The sequence below is a fragment of the Ostrinia nubilalis genome, chromosome 5, assembly GCF_963855985.1.
Source record: "Ostrinia nubilalis chromosome 5, ilOstNubi1.1, whole genome shotgun sequence".
Classification (NCBI taxonomy): Eukaryota; Metazoa; Arthropoda; class Insecta; order Lepidoptera; family Crambidae; genus Ostrinia; species Ostrinia nubilalis.
The window spans coordinates 2,516,416-2,544,098 of record NC_087092.1 but is presented as its reverse complement, the minus strand read 5'-3'; the positions used below and the strand labels follow the sequence as shown (position 1 = coordinate 2,544,098).

Sequence of the window (27,683 nt, the reverse complement as noted above, 5' to 3'; positions counted from 1 at the left end):
AACTGCTTTATTAATCAGGTTTCATTTTAGTTCATTTTTTTCCCGTTATTGACCATAGTGCCAATTCTAACAGCATTTTTTTGACAGTTGGTACCCGGACGCCCTCGGAGAAGTATTTATGTAATGTATTTGTTAACGGACGGATTTATTTAAAAAATAGTAATATGGAGTAGTTTTCAGTGTTTTGCAGTGGTTTGCAGTGCTATTGTGTTTTTTAAACGGTAAGTTTCAATATTACAGTATCATATTTAGAGTTAATCTCATAAAACCTCAGTTTTGAGGGGTGGCCAGTAACTGAATGACAATTTGTATTTATTTTTGTTTATTGGCCAGACCGGCCAATAACTAAATTATTCTATGCTCATCGAATTTCTGCGGAAATGCACCGTATTTGTAATGTTTTTAAAGTTTAGTATCTACTGGCTAGAAATCATTTATTTCTATCCATAAATTTCAGTTACTGGCATAGGTGGCCAGTAACTAAAAGCAAAGTGTCAATAACTAAATTAACCATTTTTTGTTTCACAGGCATCCATTAAATAAACAAGATTGCATCAAAGCGACGAAAGTATTCTCAAGAAGATCTTAACAAGGCCTTGAAGTTTATAGAAAACAAGGAAGGATCCATTCGACTAGCAGCAAATATTTTCAATGTGCCAAGAAGTACCAAAAAACACTGAATTCGCCCAAAATGCAGGACAAACGCCAAATAGAAAGACTACCGTTTGCGCTTACTTCCGTATCATCATTTCAGCCATAGGACGTCCACTGCTGAACATAGGCATTCCCCAATGATTTCCACAATGGCCGGTTAGAGGCGGCCTGCATCCAGCGCCTTCCCGCTACCTTCATGAGGTCATCGTTCCACCTTGTAGGTGGACGGCTTACGCTGCGCTTTCCAGTACGTGGCCTCCACTCCAGAACCTTGCTGCCCCATCGGCCGTCAGTTCTGCGTACTATATGCCCTGCCTATTGTCTGCTATGTCAGCGACTTTAGTTCGTTTACGGATCTCCTCATTTGTGATTCGTTTTCGTAGAGATTTTTGCTTGTGCCCTATGAAAAAGAGAATTATAGAATGTAATCAGTGCCAAGAAAAGTAGGTATCATTTGAATTGTATTCCAATTGCTCATAGAGTGTATGTACCAGAACAGGATGACGATTCCTTTTTGTGTCATTTATGATGATAAAGTTAGAGTAACACTGATGATCTGATGATGAAGTGGATTATTTATTTGCTGCTGTCTATAAAGAAGCCAAAAAACAAGGGCTTGATTAGATAGTGTTGTTTTTATTTGTTTATTTGAGACTTATATTGAAACTATAGCTCCTAGGTTTGAAATATTCACTTTGTCTATGAGTAAATTATATTGTTTCACGACTGATCTCATACAGTTTTAGATAACGTTGTGTTTTTCATGTTATATTGATTTCTTTAGCTGTAATATATTATTTTATTCTGTGGCCAGTAACTAGCATGCATATGGCCAGTTACAGAATTTTATGGCCAATAACTAGGATTATTCGTATGTTTTTGAATTAAATAAAAATATACATTCAAAAAGTGTTTAATTGTACTTCATAAAGCCATAAGGTTAAAAAGTAAGATTTCCTGGTCAATTTGATGTCTGTTTTTTGTTAATAAGTTATCGCACTAAGAAACCCTAAAGCTTTGAAGTGGCCAAGAGGCTTAAGTGGCCAGTAACTAGTCGATTTACCCTACTTCCTTTGTAGTGGTAATGGTGAAATTATGTCCTAAACAAGGTGGATTGGTTCTAGCGACTTTCGTATGTTGCATGACAAATTTTATTGTTATCAAGTATTATTTAGTGCAAATATTTGTAAATAGGTCTCGTAATAAATATTTTCAACAATTTTTGCATAGTTTCATTTCAAATCAATACTATAATAGTTCAAAAACAATTGCTGAAACTTGAGACTATAAAACCCTAAACTAAAAAGTATGGTTTTGTTTCATTCAAGATAATACGAAAATTTTGTATGAAACGAAAAAATCTGGTGATATTATCATAATTATCATTTATTTCTAAACATAGTTTCATATATTTCTCTAAGATTAGTCAAGTTTTATTCTTATTATCACCATTTTTATAAATGCAAGTGCACGCCTCGGTCATGGCTCAATTTTAGGTACATATCATTTGAATACTTCTGTAAAAGTTGATAAGTAAAGTAACACGTCGAAGAAACTACATTCGTTAAGAAGACAAGGAAAAGTCGCTATATAGATTGTTCTAAAGATTCCGCTGTCTTTGTAGACATACATACTTTTAACAGTACAACCGTGAAACTCCCAACTTTCTCCATATATCGTCTGGGCGTTTTGCTCCGAAGTTGACGCGATACAAAACCTTTACTGCATAGTTCCGAAGATTTATGCCTCGTTTGTTCTGTGCTCGCTAATGAATTACTTTTGAAGGCGCTATCCATGAGCAATCAAGAATATTACACAGAGCCAGCTGGAATATGCCTTTCGTAATAAGAGACACTTCCCGCACCATTTTTTTTTGTAATATTTAAAAAACTAGAAGCCTATTCAAGATTAGGTAAACCAATTGAAATCAATACTACAAGTTCAGACATAACTGAAAGAGTTCAGAGTCATTAGTCCTACTGTATAATCAGAACACTCATCAAAAATGCTTTCCCGACAAAAATTGTTCTGCAAGTATTAGAAAGTTATAAAAAGTAGTCTACGAATGCAATATTGTGACTTCGTAAATTGACTTATAATAATATATGCGCTCTTACACCAAAGTTGCAAGTTAACTTACTACATCACTGAACAGAAAACCGTAGTTACGCCAAAGTTGCATCTATTTTTCTCGGATCCGAAAATCGCGTGTGAATCTACGCTCGTAGCAGTCGTAGTCGTCGTAGCCATCGTAACATCCGTAGCAGTCAACTATATCACACAAAGCCGAAGTTCAAACGCAGACGGCAGGCAAACTGACCAGTTGTTTGCGAGGGCCGCGACTGCGACGAATCTTGGCTATTGTGTTGTGCATCTTAAACTTGGTACTAACTCTAGCTAATGTGCCGTTGACTATTGTCTGGATATCTATAGTTCAGACAGCCTGAGGCAAGTCTAAGCCGGAGTCCAGACGCGCGACAAATATACTGGTCACACAGTCTGAGAATCCAGTAAATAAACAGTACACTTTCCAGACTCTCCTATCTATTTTAAAAGATAAACCCAAAAGATATCGCAACTCCAAAGAGAGAATTGCGTCCCTTGCATGATTGAAAAGATTTCACAAATACCTGAAAACATCCCCCTGAAGGGTTTTTAACGGTAAATGCATCGAGCATAATCATCAGACGCACAAAACAATAAAAAAGCACTCCAATCAATTTCACGCAGCAATCACAAGCCGATTCCCAACAGGTTTGATTACCAGACGAAGGGGGAGGGGTAAGTAGGTACGAAAAAATATATTAAAGCCACTTAAGTCCTTTCAATTTCTACCTATCCTACTTAATAATATGGTAAAAGTTTGTAAGGATGTTTGTTTCACTTTTAGGTGAAAAATACTTAACGGATGTTGATTTAACTTTACAGTATTATTGTTTAAACATTAGAATAACCTATAGGCTCTAATTTATAATGATTTGTGACAAGCTGAATTTCACGCGAGCGAAGTCAGGGGCAAAAGCTAGTCTGCTATAAGCCAAGCAATAATCCTTTATTAAAATTTTCGCAGTCGAAGTTTATACGCGCAATGTTAAAAGATTAATAAAAACCAGTTAAAAGTCGAAATCACGGGATTTTTCCGGTTATGGCCCATCGGGTCGGCTGTGCACTGAAGCAAAAAGTGTATTTTGCTGAATTTTACAAATACCCATTTTAATTGAACAATCGGGGTGAGGGCATAGATTAAAAAGCGGGGGTGGAGGCCAGACTAGACTGAAAAATAAAGTATTTTTACAACTACGAGTATATCTAGCGAAAGATTTATTAAAAATAAATACTCATGATATCCTACAATCTCGCCTCGAACCATGATACTTTCATGGAGCAAGCTTGCCCAGAAGATATCTTTTTACTTTTAGTACAAAAACAGTAAATTAGAGGCTTGTACTTTCGTGGACTCAGGAAATGAGTCTAAAAATGTATTTTAAATATTACAATTTTTGGATCACACATTTTACAGCTTTTTTTTTACTTAAAATCACTTTTAGGCAGCAAATCGTTGTGCGAGTTTAACAAATTCTCATTAACTTCTCTGATCTTAGTTATTCTATGAGAATGCGAGATTCTTCTAACGTTTCAGCTTTAGGGGGAGCTTTAATTAATAGAAGCCAAATATTGACAGGTGTCGGCGATTTAAGGAGAAGTTTATATTGTCTACGGAATTTAGTTTTAACTGTTAACTAAAAGGGCGCGCTGATATTACTCTTTGTTTATATGAAAGAAGCACTAATTTAATGAAAGTTTCAGGGAAGCACAGAGTTTATTGAGAATCTCTTACAGAATTAATATAGAGTTTAATTTTGACTTTATTGCTAAATATGTTTGGTTTATATACCTACTTAGTCTGATATTGAAACAGGTTTTTTGGTATGTAAGTAGTTATTTCGTTCTGTGAGGTAATTTCAAAATTAAAACTTTCACAAGTGTAAGTAACATTCCCCTAGGCCACCAGGACTCAAACTAACGCATTAAATGCAGCGGTCCCAGGTTTGATTGCTGTAGATGGTACTCCTGTGAAAAATTTGAAAATCACTAACTTGGCTTTTGACGACCATCTCATGACCTTAAAATATTTACAACGTTTATTTCTTAAAGAGAAAGACGCTATGCATTGATTTAATAATAATTGCTATAAATAAATCTTCACCTTAATAAAAGCAGGTATCCATAGAAATGCGCGCTCTATTGTGGATCGTCTCAGATAATTGTTTCAATCCGAATGGCAATATTTAACGTCAAGCTTGAATGGCTGCACATGAAACTATACATTTCTATTGCAAAACCAACCCTATCACCATTACACAAGGTGCAAAAGTGTTTGACTTGATATGCAGTCGTTAGTTACAGGGGAGGGCTCAATCAACGTCCCGTTTTGCGAAGAATTTGACGGGTTATTGATCAATGGAGGTTTTTCGTTTACTGAATTGAAAGGGTTTGTTTATTTAATTAATTTAGATCGCAATGTTTATTCGAAAATGATTTTATAGTAAGTAAAGAGTTATGTTTATACAACAATGCTTGTGTTAGGATGGGTTCACCACAACACAATAATCTAGCTATCGGCAAGGATTCAACTATTGTTCCTCAAAATAATCTTAAATCCGCAATCTGACACTGACATCGTTGGGCTATTGTCAACTAAAAACCATCAAAGCCACATTTTTTTTAAACAAAAAAGTATCTGATCGTTCTAAATTATGTGTTCCACAGAAAGACTAGCTTTGCGCGGACATCACTTACACAGTTTATTTTAGTTATTTATAAAAACTATTAAGTTGTTAATCAACGTTTTAACTGACCAACTTGATAACAGAAAATTTGGTATTATTTGCAATGCTATAGAAACTAAGTATTGATAAAATTCAATATACGACTCCATATTCTACTGTGCACGCTTCGTACTTACCTTTATAAGTTTGTTCTGCAGCTTAGTGACCGCCATACGCTCTCGCTGGGTCTTCCTCTTTTCTTCTTCCAACTGGGATTCCAGTTGCTTGATTCTTTTCTCCAAAAGTTCCTGTAACAAGAAATGCGAAAATGAACTACAAGTACATAAACCACAATTAGTTAAAACAGTCTCTACGTTATAATATTGGCTTAACTAAGCTGCGGTGACTATCTCGATTAAGTAGAGTATAACTTTAGGATGTAACTAAGGAAAACACTCGAACACTGGATGCATGTCTTTACCTTTTTTATTTATGAGATTGTGATTACTTCTCATCATAATATTATTCTGGTGTCAGACTCTTTGCGATGATTAAGTTAAGACTTGGCCCCATTGGATCGATGTTTAGGTAAAGTTTATTATATTTATTTTGTCATAAAAAATATCTAGGAAGCAAACCCAGAATATTTGGAATTTCGTGTTCACAATTAATTTTCTCAATAGAACAAGTAAAATTTTAAAGGCAAACAAAACTTATAATCGTTATTCCTTTGACTCACGAAACAAGCGACGAAAATGGCCCAAACTTTGCGTTTGCTAAAGTGGTCATTAATGCTCCGCCATCTTGTATTTAATTATTTTTTCACCAGAACTCGGCTCGTAAGTTAGAGAATTTTCTTGATTTCGCATAAAATTAATGATCTGACTATAATTATACGTTTGAAAGACCATTTTCTGCAATTAATTGGAGCTGGCCTTTGTTCACAATTTATGTTCCAGAGGTTTCAGAACAGAATGGGAATATTAAAAATTATGACTTATGGAGACATTTATGATATTCTGCCATTAATTACTTTGGAAGATTCTGTCGTAATAAAGGTATTTAACTGTCTCGTGTAACTTCCGTTGCATACAATAAATGATATTAGCAAATTGTTAGAAACGTAAGTGACATTTCATACCAACTTATTACATTAACCGTATGTTAGTAAAAGCTGTAGAACGAGATACTTATATACTATCGATCATTAACATTAATTGAATTAACATACACACAAAGTCGTCAATCACAATGTAACGATTTTAAATTTTTAGATTCTTAATTTCATAGAGTAGGTAATTATTTAAAGTATTGTATAAAGTAAGTTCAAAGAGAACTTGAGAACCTTTTAAGACAGACGTTTTTCTCAAACATCAAGAAGGCTATTTAACAGAAAACAGTCCCATTTAACTTGTCTAAAGTCAACATTGGGAGGAAATGGCGCGATCAGGCACAAAGCTAACCGGATGTGATGTCGTTTATCCGCCGCCATTAGCCGGAAATGCGCCGCGCCCCCTGGGGGTACAAATATGCAACATAGACAAAGTGGGGGTTGGATTTGCCGATTTTGTGTAATGATTGATTTAGGGGTGAGCTTTTAATTAAAAATACATTTTGAGGGAGTGAACAAGATTGGAGTGTCACAAACAGTCGGACTTTGGTGACTTCGTGTAAACAAGGGTGTTGTGAGAAACCTTGTTCCTCTTTTTGTTTGGTTGCATCAATTTATACAGGCGATAGATGATGGAGGATGAAACGGCTGCAATTCTTTAGATGTTCCAAATAAAATGTTCGTATATATTATCCCACATATAACTATGTTGTAATGCCATAGCTTTGAAAAATGATGGTATTTAATAAAATATAGATATACTTTTGTTATACTGCACAATAAGAGGCATATTTCTCTTAGATTAGTTTTTCTTCTTTTAAGCACGTCAAGTTTGGGCTGAGATTTACGAATCAATAAAATTAAATGTGTCTTATCTTTTTTTAATTGACAGGTATTATAGTAGGTTGTACTGCAAACACGAAAGTTTATTTAATTCCCAACTACGAGAACTAAAATCATAAAGCTAATTCCATAAATAAGATTAAAATCCTTTATTTACCGAGAAGAAACCAAGGAGAGAATCCTTACTTATGTTCTCGCGGCTTTATAATAAAAATCTCTTGTAAAATGTACGTAATAAACGAAAATCCAGGTGAAGGATTAACATAAAGAATAGTGCCTGCAGAGTGCAGACAATCTCAGTTCTGTAAAGCCTATCTGCCGGCGCCACGCACTGACTAGTACTTACTTTTATTAAATTCAGAGCTGGGGTAGATGAACTTTTTCTTTATTTGTTTATTAAGGGAATACTTTTTGAAATGAGCTTTTGATGTTAAAAAATTAAATTGGATTAGGATAATTGTAAAGAAGATGGATTAAATCATACTCGTAGCTACATTTTGTGATAGGTTGTGAGACTTTATCACTTGGGAGAACTTTGAAAATATGTGTTCTATTAGTATGATCGCAACTTTCAAGGTGACTTTGTAGCTAGCGAGAGAGCGAGAAGTTACGATTTACATTACGAAGTTAGTAAACTAGTGAATTATTGTCCAGTCACAGAATATCTTTTTAGTTCCTAAAACCTTTATTAACAAAGTTTTGAAAACTATTAAAGAGACAGTAGATGCAAAATAAAATCACAGATGAAATAAAATATAGTACACATTAAAAGAACTTCTACAGCCTCCTAATGTAAAGCGCTTTTACACACCAAAGCTGCTGACCACCTAACAATATTTTAAAGTCAAGTTTCTTACTATTCACCGACAATATTATGTTACTAGCTTTCCGCCCGCGGCTTCGCCCGCGTGGAATTTTGTCTGTCACAGAAAAACTTTATCGCGCGCGTCCCTGTTTCAAAAACCGGGATAAAAACTATCCTATGTTCTTTCCCGGGACTCAAACTATCTCTATGCCAAATTTCATCAAAATCGGTTGCGAGGTTTAAGCGGGAAAGCGTAACAGACAGACAGACAGACAGACAGACAGACAGACAGACAGACAGACAGAGTTACTTTCGCATTTATAATATTAGTTGGGATTCACTTCAGTGTATAAATGACATTGAATTGGGTTTCGACGTTTGACTGACCAAATTAGTTTCTCCTAGATTAGGCTAACATTCTTTAGTCAAAGAAAAATATCTGGGCTTTGACTAAGACTTCAAGTCAGACCTGAGAATTGACTAGTCAAAACTAGGACCGCCGGAGCTTCGAGGTTTGACTATAACATATCGATTGCCCTAAGTGACAATGCTTTGATTTCCATCCTAAAGCTTCAAAACCATTACAATCCAGTCGGAGCCACATAAATAATATCGAGGCCCTATTCCGAACGGCTCATTAACAAAGGGCGACATTTCCGAAGAACAATGCACCAGCCCTTTGCGTTATAAACAATAAAACACAATAATTAACCTTATGACTCGGCGATAAGAGTGACGACAGCAGAAAAGGTTTCGTTTGAATGAATAAAGACAAAGAGATATGGCGACAGTTTTGTCATAGACTATGGATGGTCATTTTCAGAAAGGAAATTCACTTTTAGAACCTATTAGATGCTATCAGTGTTCAGTGGGAATTTACCTTAGGGTTTTCATTGGCGGTCAAGCTGTAGATCCTGGCTACACAGCGGTGGGAACGAGAGGTGGGACTTTTAAACATCATTTTAATTTATAAATTTTGAGAAGGCCAATCTCAAAAAACAGCAAGAATGCGTAAGAATGAATGCGTGGTAAATTCAGTGAACTGCTCCTGAATCAAATGTACCTACTACCGCTTTTTCCATTTATTTATATTAACCGGCAGACAGTGGTGACTGAGTTTGTTGCGGCGCTTCTTCTCAGCACTTGCCAAATGTTGGTCTCGAAGCGCTCCTTAAGAGCAAAATGACGATTTGTAAGAACTATTTATTAGTCTAAACAAATAAAGAAATTTTGACTTTGACTTTGACAGCAATAAGTATAAATGTGACTAGGTTCAGGATAAAAATAATATCATCAGCATAGTTTCATGAGGGGCGAGCTTGAGAAACTTAACTTTACCTATGCGTCAATGTGTTTTCCGAGGCCTCTTTTGCTGCATAATCGAACTGTACCTACCTAAATAATGGTTTTATTAGGTAATTCGTTTATTTTACATGTAAACAGATGGTTTTGTTATGGTTTTATAACAAATATTTTTTAGGCTGCGGTATTGTGCTGTTAATGTGTTTGGATTTGTTTGCTGGAGATTGTTTCAACGGGATTTTTGGTTTCTATACTGATGTTTTTCGTCTGGGAAACTTGATTTTAATTAAGCAAAGTGGTATTATGGACTTGCGTGTTATACATAATTACAATTCAAAATATTCAATTTACAATGTATTTTAGTAATTTAACGTGTTTTTATCAAAATGTACGTGGTCTTCGAACTAAAACAAAAATATTCTATAACAATCTAGTGAACAAAGATTATGACATTATTTGCCTAAGTGAGACTTGGTTGTTACCAGGCATTTTCGATGCGGAAATTTTTGATTCGCGTTATAATATATATCGTACCGATAGGAACTATGAACAGCGGGGCATGACTAAGGGTGGTGGCACACTGATCGCGGTCAAACGCGAACTTATGGTGGACTCGCACTGCTCCAGCGTGTTACCTCAATTTCCTGATGCCGATATCACACACCTGGACATTCTGCTGTCCCGCGGTCCTAATGCTAAGCGAATGCATGTGTATAGTTGCTATTTTCCCGACACTAAGGACCAAGTATTGTCTCAGCAAACATTCCTAGAGTTGGTATCGGATTTTAGTGTCGATAGACCTGAAGATGAGTTTTTGATTATAGGTGATTTTAACATAAGGAATGCAATTTGGCTAAAAAGTCAGGACATTGCACGAAATGATCTCATCTTGTCTAACCCATCGGTTGATGTGTTGTCATCCCAGGTTTATGCTTTTATGTGCTTTACGGGCTTTCTACAATATAATGGAATTATGAATTATAATGACAGGCACCTTGACTTAGTCTTCTCAAGCTTTTTATGTCGGGCGTCTCGGGCCGATCCTCTATCGGAGCCTGAAGACAGACATCATCCATCTTTATTATTGTCATTAGAAGTGGACTCAACTGACGCTTACCTAAAGGAGGCGCCCCGGACTGTTCGTCGTTTTCACGCCGCTGATTATGATGTAATTAAAATAAAACTTGACGAAATAAACTGGGGGGAGCATCTCTCTAGCACTAATGTTGAGGATGCACTGGATTGTTTTTACAGAATTGTTAATGATATTATTAATAAATACGTACCCATAAAAACAGTAAAAGATAATAATGTTTACCCTATTTGGTTCTCTCCCAAACTAATTAAACTATTAAAGAGAAAACACAAGTTACATAAAAAATGGAAAATATATGGCAGATTAGCTGATTATGAAAATTTCTCAGAATTGAGACGTTACGTTAAAATATTACAAAACTCTTGCTATAGTTTATTCATTGCAAAAGCGGAATCAAACATTAAAAACTGTTCTAAATACCTTTGGTCCTTTATTAAATCTAAGAAGAATATCAATAGTATACCGGACATGATGAAGTTGGACAATGATGTTGCTAGTGATGGTCAGACTATCGCTAACTTATTTAATGATTTTTTCCTATCAGTATTCGACCATGATACGTCTGTTCCAATAAATTCGGTGTCAAATGAATCGGATAGCGCTATTATCACTGGTATTCAAATTACTCAGGATATAGTTGAAAAATATCTCGCAAAAATTGACGCTTCTAAGGGATGCGGACCCGACGGGCTTCATCCCTTATTTTTGAAAACCTGCAGTAAGCAATTAGCCTTACCTGTAGCCTTTATTTATAGATTATCTTTGTCCAGTGGAAATATGCCTTTAATTTGGAAGCGATCCTTTGTTGTCCCAATTCACAAGTCTGGCGATAGGCACAATATCCGGAACTATCGTGGCATTTCAAAATTATCAGTCTTACCAAAAGTTTTGGAAAAGATCATCTGCGACTCTGTGTATCCCATTTTGAACCCCTTGCTGACTGTCCACCAACATGGTTTTATAGCTAAACGTTCGACGGAGACGAATCTTTGCGAGTTCTTGGACTTCGTTCTTGATTCTATGGAGGAAGGTTATCAGGTGGACGCTGTGTATACTGATTACTCAAAAGCATTCGATAAAATTTCTCATTCCCTACTCATTACTAAGCTTGAGGGAATCGGTATACATGGCGACTTACTTCGATGGATGATCTCCTACCTAAGGAATAGAACTCAGGCGGTCACAGTTAAGGGTTTCACGTCGAACTTTATTCCGATATCATCCGGCGTCCCTCAGGGTTCGCATCTTGGACCTCTACTATTTAATATTTTTATAAATGACGTCTTAAAATGTTTTAGTAACTCCAAAATATTACTGTATGCTGATGACACAAAAATTTATTCAATTATAAAATCGCTTGACGATTGTAGGAAAATGCAAAATGAATTGACATCGTTATGTGAATATTGTACTCTTAACAAATTAAATTTAAACGTTGAGAAATGCCATTCCATTACATATACTAGAAAGAAGAACCCAATTAATTTTAGTTACACACTCAATGGCGAGACTCTAAAGAGGGTCCAAGAAGTTAGGGATCTTGGAGTTCAGTTGGACAGTGGTTTGTATTTTGAATCTCATATCAGCAAAATTACCGCTAAGGCTTACAAACTACTTGGTTTTATTTTCCGTCAAAGTACAGACTTTAAAAATGTGAACACCGTAATATTACTTTACAATGCCTATGTAAGATCTCAGCTGGAATATGCTTCGGTTGTGTGGAATCCCCAGTACCTAAAATACATAAACCTCTTAGAGGGCATTCAAGCAAAATTTGTGAGACGTCTGAAGTATAGGTTTAAAAATTTCAGCTCGGAAAAGCTTCAATCATTGGCATGCCGCCGTGAACACAGAGATCAAATATTTTTATATAAGATCATAAATAATGTGGTTGATAGTCCTTATTTATTAAGTAAATTAGCCTTTAAATGTATTAAACCTCGAGTCAGACACAGGAACACTTTTAGTATACCCATTTGTAGATCAAATTATCGTAAAAATAGTTTCATCATTAGAGCCACTAACAAATATAATACAGCATTTTGTCATTTAGACATCTTTCATGAACGCATTGTGAAGTTTCGCCGTCTCCTTCAATCTACTTGATCTTTAGTGTATCCATGTTAATTTTTTATAATGTTTTAATGTTAATATTTTCTTTTGCATGCATAAATTATGCTACACATCTGTCTCCTTTTCAACTTTGACTGTACAACCTAGCTTTAGAAACTTTAAAGGCCAATGTATAAGCCACTTAATTTTAAGCTGCATGTGTCAAATAAGGCTGTATGTTTCTTTAATAAAGATAAATAAATAAATAAATAAATAAATATGTTAATTTTTGTTTGATAGATAGGTAAAATATAAAATAGAAGGAAACAGTTACATCAGAAGAATGCAAAGAATCCTCTGTCCATCAACTAGTCTTTGGTTTATCGTCTATCCTGGCGCCTCCGAAGACGCAGCGTATAAATAATAGTTATGTGATGTGCAAAAAGGGGGTGAAATCTTTCGGAATGATCGCCAAATTAATGGCGCCCGGTATACGAAGTTGATGGTCTGGAGAGTATGCACTCGCTTTTATCTATTCTTGGGTAAGAAAAATCACTAAAATGATTTGCAATTGAAAGAGTCTGGAACATAAAAAAGATAAGTTTTAATATTTATCACAGACTGCATAAATTCCATTTGAACCAAGTGTCGAGTGTCATTTTAGAAAACGCTAGCCTAAAGGCGAAACAATCACTCTAGGACAGATGGTAATAATAATTGACCCTAAAAATATAATCTCTAAAAGCATCCTTAGTAAACTTAGGTAAATGAAAAAGTTATGGGTAAGTCAAGAGTAGTGTCATTTAAGAAAATGAAAGAAAGAAAGAAACGTTAATTACGATGAACATCACTTAGTTAAGGACAAAGAAGGTATGAAAAGCTACCTGGAAGCTAAACAATCACTCTAGGTCAGATGGTAATAATGATGATGAGGAAGAATGATGAAAACAGATTCATCATCATCATCATCATTTCAGCCACATGACGTCCACTGCTGAACATAGGCCTCCCCCAATGACTTCCACATCGCACGGTTGGTAGCGGCCTGCATCCAGCGCCTTCCCGCTATTTTAAAATAGATTCTCCAAGCTCAAATAGGTAAAAATTAAAAACGATTCAAAATGACCTATCATTTGCAGTTCTGTAATCGTCATTTGACCCTTATACAAGAAACAAATGCCGCTCGCTCCCGATCATTAGACCAACATGGCGGAGGCGAACAAATGACGGAGGATAATCCGTCACGCCGATAACATCGGAAAACGCGCCGAATGTGAGCTTTCGAACCGGTGCAGCGGTGTCGATCAACCGTACTTTGAGAGAAAATAGAGAAGACGAAGAAAATTTCACTGATCAAAATACCGGAAGATACTAGGTAAGTACGTAGGTTAAGAACGAGTCTTTGAATCCTTATTGAAAAAAATACTGAAAATATTTTAAAGCTTTTATTATTTACATGGGTTTAGTTAATTGGATGGATTTTGAGATTTTGAGCTCCATGAAAAGTGTGTCACCTAATAGCAAAATGGAACTAAAGATTCGTTAAAGTACCTACCTAATTCTGAATACATCCCTATTTTTTTTCGGAAGAAATTAAAATCGAAAATATTAATGAAATAGAAAACAAGTGACGATCAAAGAACTGTATCAAATGACATAAGGCACCAGGTATACAGGGTGTTTTGTAAATGGGTATATGAGCCGACACTAGCCAATGTTAACATGGGCATATAAATGGTATGGTGAAGTCAGAAAGATATCTTTTTTTTTATTTTCATACAAAATAAATTTTATAAAATCCGATTTGTATGAAAATTAAAATAATTAAAATGAAGATACCAATTTTCTGACTTCACCATACCATTTATATGCCCATGTTAACATGGGCTAGTGTCGGCTCATATACCCATTAACCTAACACCCTGTATTTTAAACCTTAGTTAACTTAGGGCTGATTTTTCAATCGTTGGATAACTTTTAACTGAGGAATAAGTTTGGCACATTGACAGTTTCAGTATGAGAAATATGTCAAAATGACAAGTTTATTCTTCAGATAAAAGTTTTGAAAAATCGGCCCTTATACTATAAATACTAACTAGTTCTTTTCTTCTTCCAACACTGATTCATTCCATCTTCTATCTTTCCAGATTGATACCTTCCTCGTAATGCGCCCCCGTTGCAAATCGCGAACATTTCTGCCTCCGCCCAGTGTCGTGGCATCATTTTTCACGCACTCGATAAATTCGTTCGTTGTCGAGATGTCAACTGAAGACCGCTTCATTCTGTGATCGTACGCAGTTGGCGCTGATTGTGTTTCAGTTTCGATTGAGATATTGGTATTTTATTTTACAGTTTTCTTTTTTGGAGCCGTAATTTTGTTTATGTTTTTATTTTTAGTTTACAAATGGCGACTAATAAAACACACTGCTATTTATTTCGAGAATTAAAGTACTAAAGAAGAATTGGAACCAGTTCATCATTCAAATAATTTCAATTCTACCATGACGAGATTATTGATCATGATAATTTCTAAATATTTGATGATTTAATTTCTGTCCTACGTCCTCTAAAGTAGTCTTAAAAATGTGTACATCACCTGCCTCCCATTACCGAATGAGCCCAGTGCGCAGTTTTTACCCAACTACAACAGAAGGAGGGTTATATTTTTCGACTGTAGTTTTTATCAACAGATTTTGAAATATTTGATATTTTATATCAATTTTATTCCCAATTTCCAGTGAACCAGTCCTCAAAATGTGTACGCCACCAGCCCCCCATTACCGAATGACCCGCCGTAGCGTATTGTTCGCGCATCCCGCATTGTCCCGTCCATTTGTCTAGCTTTGTATCGCCGATTGTTTCGCCCGACAGGTGAGTGAATTAGAATATACTGCAACAGTGGTGGTATGTAACAATGGAACACATACATACCCTACAATAGCAATAACACTATTGAACTTGAAACGCTACATTTTGACTCTAAAATTTTTGAAAAGCTAAAAACGACACATTGTCTAGTTTAAATGGAACAATTATGCAACAGAAATGTATAAGGGAAGTACTTTGCTTTTTCAGTACTTGACTGAAGAAGATACTGTTGCCTCTCTGTTTCTTTTCATTAATGTGATTTTAAAGTCTCCTGGTCACTTATTAAATTAACCCTATAACCATATTAACAGTAATGATCCCACGAAGTTTTACTCATCAAGCCAATGTTTGATGTTACATCGTTTGAGACAAACATTGGACATAGAGGCATAACATCAACGAACACGCTTACAGTTTGTTTTAGCGACACGATCTAAGGCCATTGCCTTTGGAATTTTGGAATAAATGAATATAGGCTAGAATTTCTTTGTATAATAAATTGGCCAATCTTGAACCAAAGCATGGACGCGCCTGCAATTTCCTAACTAATGCGCATATAAAAACGGATGGAGTTTGAAAAAATGGAAAATATATGGCAGATTAGCTGATTATGAAAATTTCTCAGAATTGAGACGTTACGTTAAAATATTACAAAACTCTTGCTATAGTTTATTCATTGCAAAAGCGGAATCAAACATTAAAAACTGTTCTAAATACCTTTGGTCCTTTATTAAATCTAAGAAGAATATCAATAGTATACCGGACATGATGAAGTTGGACAATGATGTTGCTAGTGATGGTCAGACTATCGCTAACTTATTTAATGATTTTTTCCTATCAGTATTCGACCATGATACGTCTGTTCCAATAAATTCGGTGTCAAATGAATCGGATAGCGCTATTATCACTGGTATTCAAATTACTCAGGATATAGTTGAAAAATATCTCGCAAAAATTGACGCTTCTAAGGGATGCGGACCCGACGGGCTTCATCCCTTATTTTTGAAAACCTGCAGTAAGCAATTAGCCTTACCTGTAGCCTTTATTTATAGATTATCTTTGTCCAGTGGAAATATGCCTTTAATTTGGAAGCGATCCTTTGTTGTCCCAATTCACAAGTCTGGCGATAGGCACAATATCCGGAACTATCGTGGCATTTCAAAATTATCAGTCTTACCAAAAGTTTTGGAAAAGATCATCTGCGACTCTGTGTATCCCATTTTGAACCCCTTGCTGACTGTCCACCAACATGGTTTTATAGCTAAACGTTCGACGGAGACGAATCTTTGCGAGTTCTTGGACTTCGTTCTTGATTCTATGGAGGAAGGTTATCAGGTGGACGCTGTGTATACTGATTACTCAAAAGCATTCGATAAAATTTCTCATTCCCTACTCATTACTAAGCTTGAGGGAATCGGTATACATGGCGACTTACTTCGATGGATGATCTCCTACCTAAGGAATAGAACTCAGGCGGTCACAGTTAAGGGTTTCACGTCGAACTTTATTCCGATATCATCCGGCGTCCCTCAGGGTTCGCATCTTGGACCTCTACTATTTAATATTTTTATAAATGACGTCTTAAAATGTTTTAGTAACTCCAAAATATTACTGTATGCTGATGACACAAAAATTTATTCAATTATAAAATCGCTTGACGATTGTAGGAAAATGCAAAATGAATTGACATCGTTATGTGAATATTGTACTCTTAACAAATTAAATTTAAACGTTGAGAAATGCCATTCCATTACATATACTAGAAAGAAGAACCCAATTAATTTTAGTTACACACTCAATGGCGAGACTCTAAAGAGGGTCCAAGAAGTTAGGGATCTTGGAGTTCAGTTGGACAGTGGTTTGTATTTTGAATCTCATATCAGCAAAATTACCGCTAAGGCTTACAAACTACTTGGTTTTATTTTCCGTCAAAGTACAGACTTTAAAAATGTGAACACCGTAATATTACTTTACAATGCCTATGTAAGATCTCAGCTGGAATATGCTTCGGTTGTGTGGAATCCCCAGTACCTAAAATACATAAACCTCTTAGAGGGCATTCAAGCAAAATTTGTGAGACGTCTGAAGTATAGGTTTAAAAATTTCAGCTCGGAAAAGCTTCAATCATTGGCATGCCGCCGTGAACACAGAGATCAAATATTTTTATATAAGATCATAAATAATGTGGTTGATAGTCCTTATTTATTAAGTAAATTAGCCTTTAAATGTATTAAACCTCGAGTCAGACACAGGAACACTTTTAGTATACCCATTTGTAGATCAAATTATCGTAAAAATAGTTTCATCATTAGAGCCACTAACAAATATAATACAGCATTTTGTCATTTAGACATCTTTCATGAACGCATTGTGAAGTTTCGCCGTCTCCTTCAATCTACTTGATCTTTAGTGTATCCATGTTAATTTTTTATAATGTTTTAATGTTAATATTTTCTTTTGCATGCATAAATTATGCTACACATCTGTCTCCTTTTCAACTTTGACTGTACAACCTAGCTTTAGAAACTTTAAAGGCCAATGTATAAGCCACTTAATTTTAAGCTGCATGTGTCAAATAAGGCTGTATGTTTCTTTAATAAAGATAAATAAATAAATAAATAAATAAATATGTTAATTTTTGTTTGATAGATAGGTAAAATATAAAATAGAAGGAAACAGTTACATCAGAAGAATGCAAAGAATCCTCTGTCCATCAACTAGTCTTTGGTTTATCGTCTATCCTGGCGCCTCCGAAGACGCAGCGTATAAATAATAGTTATGTGATGTGCAAAAAGGGGGTGAAATCTTTCGGAATGATCGCCAAATTAATGGCGCCCGGTATACGAAGTTGATGGTCTGGAGAGTATGCACTCGCTTTTATCTATTCTTGGGTAAGAAAAATCACTAAAATGATTTGCAATTGAAAGAGTCTGGAACATAAAAAAGATAAGTTTTAATATTTATCACAGACTGCATAAATTCCATTTGAACCAAGTGTCGAGTGTCATTTTAGAAAACGCTAGCCTAAAGGCGAAACAATCACTCTAGGACAGATGGTAATAATAATTGACCCTAAAAATATAATCTCTAAAAGCATCCTTAGTAAACTTAGGTAAATGAAAAAGTTATGGGTAAGTCAAGAGTAGTGTCATTTAAGAAAATGAAAGAAAGAAAGAAACGTTAATTACGATGAACATCACTTAGTTAAGGACAAAGAAGGTATGAAAAGCTACCTGGAAGCTAAACAATCACTCTAGGTCAGATGGTAATAATGATGATGAGGAAGAATGATGAAAACAGATTCATCATCATCATCATCATTTCAGCCACATGACGTCCACTGCTGAACATAGGCCTCCCCCAATGACTTCCACATCGCACGGTTGGTAGCGGCCTGCATCCAGCGCCTTCCCGCTATTTTAAAATAGATTCTCCAAGCTCAAATAGGTAAAAATTAAAAACGATTCAAAATGACCTATCATTTGCAGTTCTGTAATCGTCATTTGACCCTTATACAAGAAACAAATGCCGCTCGCTCCCGATCATTAGACCAACATGGCGGAGGCGAACAAATGACGGAGGATAATCCGTCACGCCGATAACATCGGAAAACGCGCCGAATGTGAGCTTTCGAACCGGTGCAGCGGTGTCGATCAACCGTACTTTGAGAGAAAATAGAGAAGACGAAGAAAATTTCACTGATCAAAATACCGGAAGATACTAGGTAAGTACGTAGGTTAAGAACGAGTCTTTGAATCCTTATTGAAAAAAATACTGAAAATATTTTAAAGCTTTTATTATTTACATGGGTTTAGTTAATTGGATGGATTTTGAGATTTTGAGCTCCATGAAAAGTGTGTCACCTAATAGCAAAATGGAACTAAAGATTCGTTAAAGTACCTACCTAATTCTGAATACATCCCTATTTTTTTTCGGAAGAAATTAAAATCGAAAATATTAATGAAATAGAAAACAAGTGACGATCAAAGAACTGTATCAAATGACATAAGGCACCAGGTATACAGGGTGTTTTGTAAATGGGTATATGAGCCGACACTAGCCAATGTTAACATGGGCATATAAATGGTATGGTGAAGTCAGAAAGATATCTTTTTTTTTATTTTCATACAAAATAAATTTTATAAAATCCGATTTGTATGAAAATTAAAATAATTAAAATGAAGATACCAATTTTCTGACTTCACCATACCATTTATATGCCCATGTTAACATGGGCTAGTGTCGGCTCATATACCCATTAACCTAACACCCTGTATTTTAAACCTTAGTTAACTTAGGGCTGATTTTTCAATCGTTGGATAACTTTTAACTGAGGAATAAGTTTGGCACATTGACAGTTTCAGTATGAGAAATATGTCAAAATGACAAGTTTATTCTTCAGATAAAAGTTTTGAAAAATCGGCCCTTATACTATAAATACTAACTAGTTCTTTTCTTCTTCCAACACTGATTCATTCCATCTTCTATCTTTCCAGATTGATACCTTCCTCGTAATGCGCCCCCGTTGCAAATCGCGAACATTTCTGCCTCCGCCCAGTGTCGTGGCATCATTTTTCACGCACTCGATAAATTCGTTCGTTGTCGAGATGTCAACTGAAGACCGCTTCATTCTGTGATCGTACGCAGTTGGCGCTGATTGTGTTTCAGTTTCGATTGAGATATTGGTATTTTATTTTACAGTTTTCTTTTTTGGAGCCGTAATTTTGTTTATGTTTTTATTTTTAGTTTACAAATGGCGACTAATAAAACACACTGCTATTTATTTCGAGAATTAAAGTACTAAAGAAGAATTGGAACCAGTTCATCATTCAAATAATTTCAATTCTACCATGACGAGATTATTGATCATGATAATTTCTAAATATTTGATGATTTAATTTCTGTCCTACGTCCTCTAAAGTAGTCTTAAAAATGTGTACATCACCTGCCTCCCATTACCGAATGAGCCCAGTGCGCAGTTTTTACCCAACTACAACAGAAGGAGGGTTATATTTTTCGACTGTAGTTTTTATCAACAGATTTTGAAATATTTGATATTTTATATCAATTTTATTCCCAATTTCCAGTGAACCAGTCCTCAAAATGTGTACGCCACCAGCCCCCCATTACCGAATGACCCGCCGTAGCGTATTGTTCGCGCATCCCGCATTGTCCCGTCCATTTGTCTAGCTTTGTATCGCCGATTGTTTCGCCCGACAGGTGAGTGAATTAGAATATACTGCAACAGTGGTGGTATGTAACAATGGAACACATACATACCCTACAATAGCAATAACACTATTGAACTTGAAACGCTACATTTTGACTCTAAAATTTTTGAAAAGCTAAAAACGACACATTGTCTAGTTTAAATGGAACAATTATGCAACAGAAATGTATAAGGGAAGTACTTTGCTTTTTCAGTACTTGACTGAAGAAGATACTGTTGCCTCTCTGTTTCTTTTCATTAATGTGATTTTAAAGTCTCCTGGTCACTTATTAAATTAACCCTATAACCATATTAACAGTAATGATCCCACGAAGTTTTACTCATCAAGCCAATGTTTGATGTTACATCGTTTGAGACAAACATTGGACATAGAGGCATAACATCAACGAACACGCTTACAGTTTGTTTTAGCGACACGATCTAAGGCCATTGCCTTTGGAATTTTGGAATAAATGAATATAGGCTAGAATTTCTTTGTATAATAAATTGGCCAATCTTGAACCAAAGCATGGACGCGCCTGCAATTTCCTAACTAATGCGCATATAAAAACGGATGGAGTTTCAAAACATGGCTCCGACGGGGCTTTTCTAATCTCGCGTTAATTATGATCTGATCTTGCCCTGATGAAGTGCCCCTACACGGCAGATTGGCCTTTGTCCGGTAATGATGGATGAAAGAGGGTGTGTCGAAGTTACGCTGGTGTGGACACAAGGCATGAGCGGTCACGAGTGTCAAGAGTACTTTGTTATGTGTCAATTAAATAGTGAGTAGGTAGGTATTGTGAGAGATTGATGCTTTTCGGATATAAGAAAAAGGGCAATAGCAACTTTAAAAACACTTCACACTCTGAAATTTTAATTGTTCATAATAATTAGTTACAGCAATTCAGATTACGCCTCGACGTAAGGCGCGCTTTACGCCCCTATTCCCAAACATTACTATGAGGTCTCACAGTGCGCGTGGACGCACAGGGTGACACACGAACCAATCACAGAGCTCTATTCAACGCTGTGCGTTCAATTTGCTGCTTCACTTAAGCAAGTATCATTTGTGAATACGGGCAATAGCCCGGTAAATACAAATAGTTTCTGCTGTTCTCACAAAATGCATTTGCCCCAATAAACTACAGACCCGTAAAGATACGAAGAAAATCAGAGGTAAAGAGAAAAACAGGGAGATATTTCAAAATTTAAGATTGTATTCTTGATCGCTTACCTGGATAAATATCAGAAATACTGTTTTGCTTTGAAACTGCTTTGCTTTACTTCTTGCTTATTTAACTCCTTTGGCATATCTCCCCTGCCTTACGCCACACCCTGCCTCCGAAAGGTTTCCCTGTTCCTCTTAATTCGCCGGGTCCGACCCAGCCATTGTCTCCCGGAGTGCGGTCCTGTCACCGTAACGGTACCCTTAGTATTAATCGCTTAGGACTGATATGACACTTGACCTGTACTGAATGACAGGTGTTATTGCCTTAATGATTGAGCCTTGCGACCTCCTTGATGGAATTGATTTTGTATGTGTTTGCTTGTTGAAATAATAATTGGGATAAGAGAGGTTCGTTGATTGCGTGGATCGTTAAGATGTTTGGGGTAAGCTCGCGAAAGATCTATACGTCAACACAACACTCCATATTGAATATTTACCCGAGGTTCCGGTGGGTCGACCCATACTATGTGATGGTGTGAAACTACAAAACGGACGAAGGCACATCAAAAAGAAAAAAATAGGCTTCTCATACATATAAACTTTCTTTCAAGTTTTTTCGTAACATACGGTAAGTAATCTATGACATTTTCTAAGGATCAATTTCCTTTTTTTTCATTCGCATTATTCAAGTAATATTAGTTTTTTTAGGATTAATTAAAACCAGGCTTAATTATGGCTATTATAGATCTAAACAACCAAAAAGATAATAATCAAAGAAAGTACCTATTTAATTTAATTATACGTAATAGAATATTTTAGGTTTTAAAACTCTAAAACGCCAGCATCTGCTGAGCAAACTAGTTGATAGTTCAACTGGCTGTTGCCTCTATTAGCATTAAACTCTCATTTTTAACGGCTTCTTCAATTTTCTCGCCTCAGCAATTACAGGATGAGCTGCTTTCAGGTTTTTCTCGTTTTATTGTAACACTTCCCGCAAGTTCCGAGGCTGCCCGCTCGCTGCAATTGACGTAGGGACAGTGAGCCCAAAAATTTCAATTTAGTACTAATTTCCGAGTCATTTATTTGGCACTTACTACACATTACATAGTACGTCCACCTACAAGGTGGACCGACGACATCGTAAAGGTAGCAGGGAAGCGCTGGACGCAGGCCGCTACCAATCAATCAACATGAAAAACATTGGGGGAGGCCTATGTTCAGCAGTGGACGTCCTATGGCTGAAATGATGATGATGATGATGACACATTATAGAACTATTAAAGTTACCCGTACATAAAAAGGGGAAAATGTCGATACCTGCATAATTCTTGCGCATTTGCTCTAAGTGAGGATAAGTAGGTAATGATGGTCAAATTACCAATCGAAGGTTAAACTCAATGAGGTTAAATATCGAAAATGTGAGTAAGTATCTAAATATTTAAGGCTTCATTATAATTTATGGAAAAGAGACAGGCCACAATATGCGGTTGGCACGATTCAATGATCTTAGATCCTCAAATTATGTGTAGACGATGTCACGTCATTATGATAGCACCTGAGACACTGATGCCCGTTTTCACCATCAATCCCTAATTTTTAAGTGACCCCTATGAAAACAAATTTCATGTTATGTGTTACCATAGGGGTCACTTAAAAATTAGGGATTGATGGTGAAAACGGGCATTAGACATCTTATAATAGAGATAATTATAGGTGCAAATTTGCAACGAAAGAAGCTATACTCTGTACCATATCTGGCTGCTGGAGTGAGCCTACTGTTTACATCTAACGTGCCCGCTGTGGTTCTTTTAAACTTCACTGGAAATTAAGACTAATTTACTGCGTTTTAATTGCTGCGGTCGCCCGTTAAGTGTTTCATTTGTTTGCGTTTACTTGCATCCCATATTTCTTCTCCACTGGACCTAGTTTCAGCAAAACAAATCGTTTTTAAAATAGCTGTTGTTCTTCAGTCGAGCATTCTTGGCGGAGTTTCCATTTATTGGCGATTGTTCTTGGTTGTGCATTCTTTAAAATTTCTTGTGACATTTTTTTCAAAGTAGCTCGTTAACTATTACGATTTATAAATAAAAATCTATGTTAATATAGTAAATGGATAGAGCCAGTGAAGATGTCACGATGATTTGTTCTTTAACAACAAGACCTCTGAAATATCTCAGAATAATTTTACCTGCTAGGTACATATGGTTAAAATGTTTTTTTTTATGCAGAACAAGGCAGGTATTTGACCGCAATCGCAACTGTTGTTAAGTTTAAACGTATTTATGCTTCTTATTTTCATAATGTTAGCCATAATTTAAAACCATCATCATTTTTTGTAACTGTTAAATGTCTTATATCTATGTTTACAATAGCTCTTTATTGTGTTCTTTTATAGCTTCTAAACAGCTTGAATTTTAGAAGCGTTCTGTCTTACCAGTTCCTTCAAGATATTTCCCGTAAACAGTCCGTGGAGAGGTAATTTATATCACTATACTGGTTCAGGTGGAGGTAACAAATGCGCTATCACGCTGTAACAGCACTCTTGTACAGACAAACATCAAGATAAATACCGTAGCATCTTATGTAGATGTAATAGAGGCTATTTTGGAATGAAAATGTGTAGACTGATATGCTTTGCGGAGTGAACATGTGTAATAGTACAAGATTTGTTTGTGGAAAATATAATAGAAAAACGGAATAAGGTTTAGTAAGCTAGCATATTGAGAAGAAATTTGCCAATAGATACAGTGCTTAATCGATTTTACTACAGGAGATTTGTGAACTCACATGATCTTCTTGTTTAAAAGCTATTATAGTCAATATTGTATTGTGTATTCATTCACCAACATAGAGTCAGTTGGATAAGAAAGAAAAATATATTGGCAATTGCTACATAATAATATGTTTGTATCGTGGCGCTTTTAAAAGCTAAAAGAGAATGTTATAAAATATAATTTTTTACTTGCGCGATAATCGTTCATGATGAAGAAGAATAACCAATACAAAGTACGCCTCTAGACAAACAAAAGGATGGGAAGAAAAATAGACAATGCTACAATTTATCACTCTACACGGCTCAGGTGCACACTAAGCCAGAGTTGCACCACATATAACTTTGACCGTAACTTTAACGATAACCGGTGTTTTTTGTATGGAGTTTGACAGATTTTTGACGTTTGTTAAAGTTAATGTAAGATGGTGCAACCCAGCTTAAGGAATGGAGCGCCATCTAGGGGAGCTTCTTCATTTGATTCTTTGTACAGACGACAGTATCAAGCTAACCACTGTGGCATCTGCCAGTGTTCACAAACGATGCTTGCTTATGTGAAGCAGCAAATCAAACGCACAGCCTTGAATAGAGCTCTGTGGTTCTGGTCTCAGCGTTGAATTGGTTTGTGTGTCACCCTGTGCGCCCACGCGCACTGTGAGACCTCATAGTAATATTTAATTTTGTGAATACGGGCGTAAGTATTTACTTAACTTTAGAACTCTCCAGTTAGTCTTTAGATGCATGAAAAGGTTTTTTTTATATTAGTGCTACTAAAATGCACTTGCAACTGGTGCTAGCGGTTTGCTGAAAAGGTTTGTTTTACAAAATATTTTTAGTCTTGCAGTACTTTATGTACTCTGACTTAGCAGAAATGTATTGTGGAAATGTTTATAAACTAATTGTTACTGAAGAAATTAGCTCTCTTTATGAACTCTTTAGCCACTTAAAACTTATTATATCTCTTCATAATAGTTTGAAACTTCTCTCTAAAATCGATCGTTCTCATAAGTTTCCCCTCTAGATGCTTGATTGTAATTAAGAGGTCTGTCGGCAATTAACTAGGTTCTTATATTGCTACATAGAGGTAATAAAAAAAGAAATACTGAAGTAAATAAAAGTATTTCTGTCGCTGATGGACGTTTTGGGAAAACTGTAAGTCCACAGTAAATTATATAAATAAATGAATGAACTTGCCTGCCTGCGTTCAATTTGAATTTCCGTCTATTACTAATAGCCCATCTTATTCAGGGATATGTAGAATCTCCATGAGAATATTTTTTTCAAATCGGTCCAATTTTACACCCTGTATACCACTTTAACCTCTACCTTCCCTCGCCAGGGATAATATTCTAGATACTTAACTTTGCTTCCTCTTTGGAAGAGAACTGGTGAACTCAATTGTCACAGCCAAGTATTCCAGGCTATATTCCAAAACAAACCAAAATACACAACATCATTCGTAAAGGGGGCGTCCATAAATTACGTGAGACAATTTTGGCCATTTTTCAACCCCCCCGCCCCCCTTGGTGAGATTTGGTGAGATTTTGCCTGACCCCCTCCCCCACCCCCCTAATCTCACGTGATATTTAATGAAATGCCTATTTTGCAATGTCTATGCTTCGAGTCTATTAGGTTCCGTAGCTTCCCGTCGTTTAGTAAGACTAGCAATTGCTTCAACCTAGGACCAGTTTTTTGATTCATAGTTAAAATAACTAATTGTTAAATTTTGCTACTAATGGTTAAATATTAATAAAAAATGTAAACTAATAGTTAAAAAATGTACTAAAAGTCAAGTTAAACATTGTTATAAAAACATTTTTTTCTGTTATTTGACATCTGTCAAATTTGACTATTGGTTACTTTAACTACGAATACATAATATTTTCATACGTATGTAATGTCATTTTTAGGGTTCCGTAGTCCTGACAAGGAACCCTTATAGTTTCGATATGTCTGTCTGTCTGTCTGTCTGAGGTTTTGCTTGGAAACTATTGGCACTGGGGAGCTGTAATTTTGTGAAGGTATGTAAATTAATCACGCCGACAAAACGGTAAAAAAAAAATTTGAAAAGAAAAAAAATCTAGGGTAGCTCCCATGCATGTAAAGTGGGGATGAATTTTTTCAAGGAAAACTATAACGGTTAAGATACATTACTTAGTTTAAGAGTAATAGTCATTTGACTCATGTATTATACAATTTCTTAACTAGTAAAAATTCCTTAGAAGAAAATATGAAAAGTGACTTTATATGAAGTAATTGCTTGCTTCTGAAATATATTGTGGTAACGACAGACAACTACGGAACCCTACACTGCGCGTGACACGACACGCACTTGGCCAATTTTTTACGCAGTAGCGATGCCGATGACTTTTTTTTAATTTCGAATTTTCTTAATTTCGACATTTATTCTGCATCTTTAGTGTTCACAAATGGAGATGGAGGCATTTTTAGTTTAATTTGATTAGACGGTTTAGAATAAATTGTCATTATCATCATAAAAAAATCATTTTTTTTTTACTTCAATAACCCAGTTTTCTGGCAATTTTACTCTATTTCTTGCGGGAAAAATTACGTGATATTTTCCGAGACCCCCCTCTCCCCCACGTGAGATTTAGTGAGGTTTTCGTTGACCCCCTCCCCCCCCCTAAAAGTCTCACGTAATTTATGGACGCCCCCTAACTGCCTCGAAAGGGTTCGATTCAGCCCATCAATCAGGACTGACGTCACCAATGGCCGAATGGAAGGACAAAGGGCTCCTTAGAATAAAATAAATTGAAACGGGACCCTCTGACTGGCACTTTGACTAATTTCTTTATTTGTTGCTGTTTATTCTATTGAGATGTAGAATGAATTGGGACTCGTTCAATTTTATCAACCACAATTTTCGCCAGGGTTCTTCTTATTATTATTTTTTGGCGTCTTCTCGCATCTTGGGACGTTAAACCAAAAGAGCTTTTTAAAAGCCTCATTACGAAAGTTACCTAAACGTTACCTTTACCTAAATGTTACCTTCTTATAGATTAGAGTGGGTGA

At 35.9% G+C, this 27,683-nt stretch overlaps 1 protein-coding gene across 1 annotated transcript in view; it reads right to left on the bottom strand.

Annotated features, from left to right (window-relative positions):
- Positions 1-27,683, bottom strand: part of LOC135072114 (uncharacterized) — a 521,318-nt gene that overhangs the window by 284,535 nt on the left and 209,100 nt on the right. Inside the window, exon 3 of the mRNA XM_063966067.1 lies at positions 5,621-5,731. Within this exon, the coding sequence (XP_063822137.1) occupies positions 5,621-5,731 (111 nt within the window). The remainder of the gene's footprint in view (positions 1-5,620; positions 5,732-27,683) is intronic.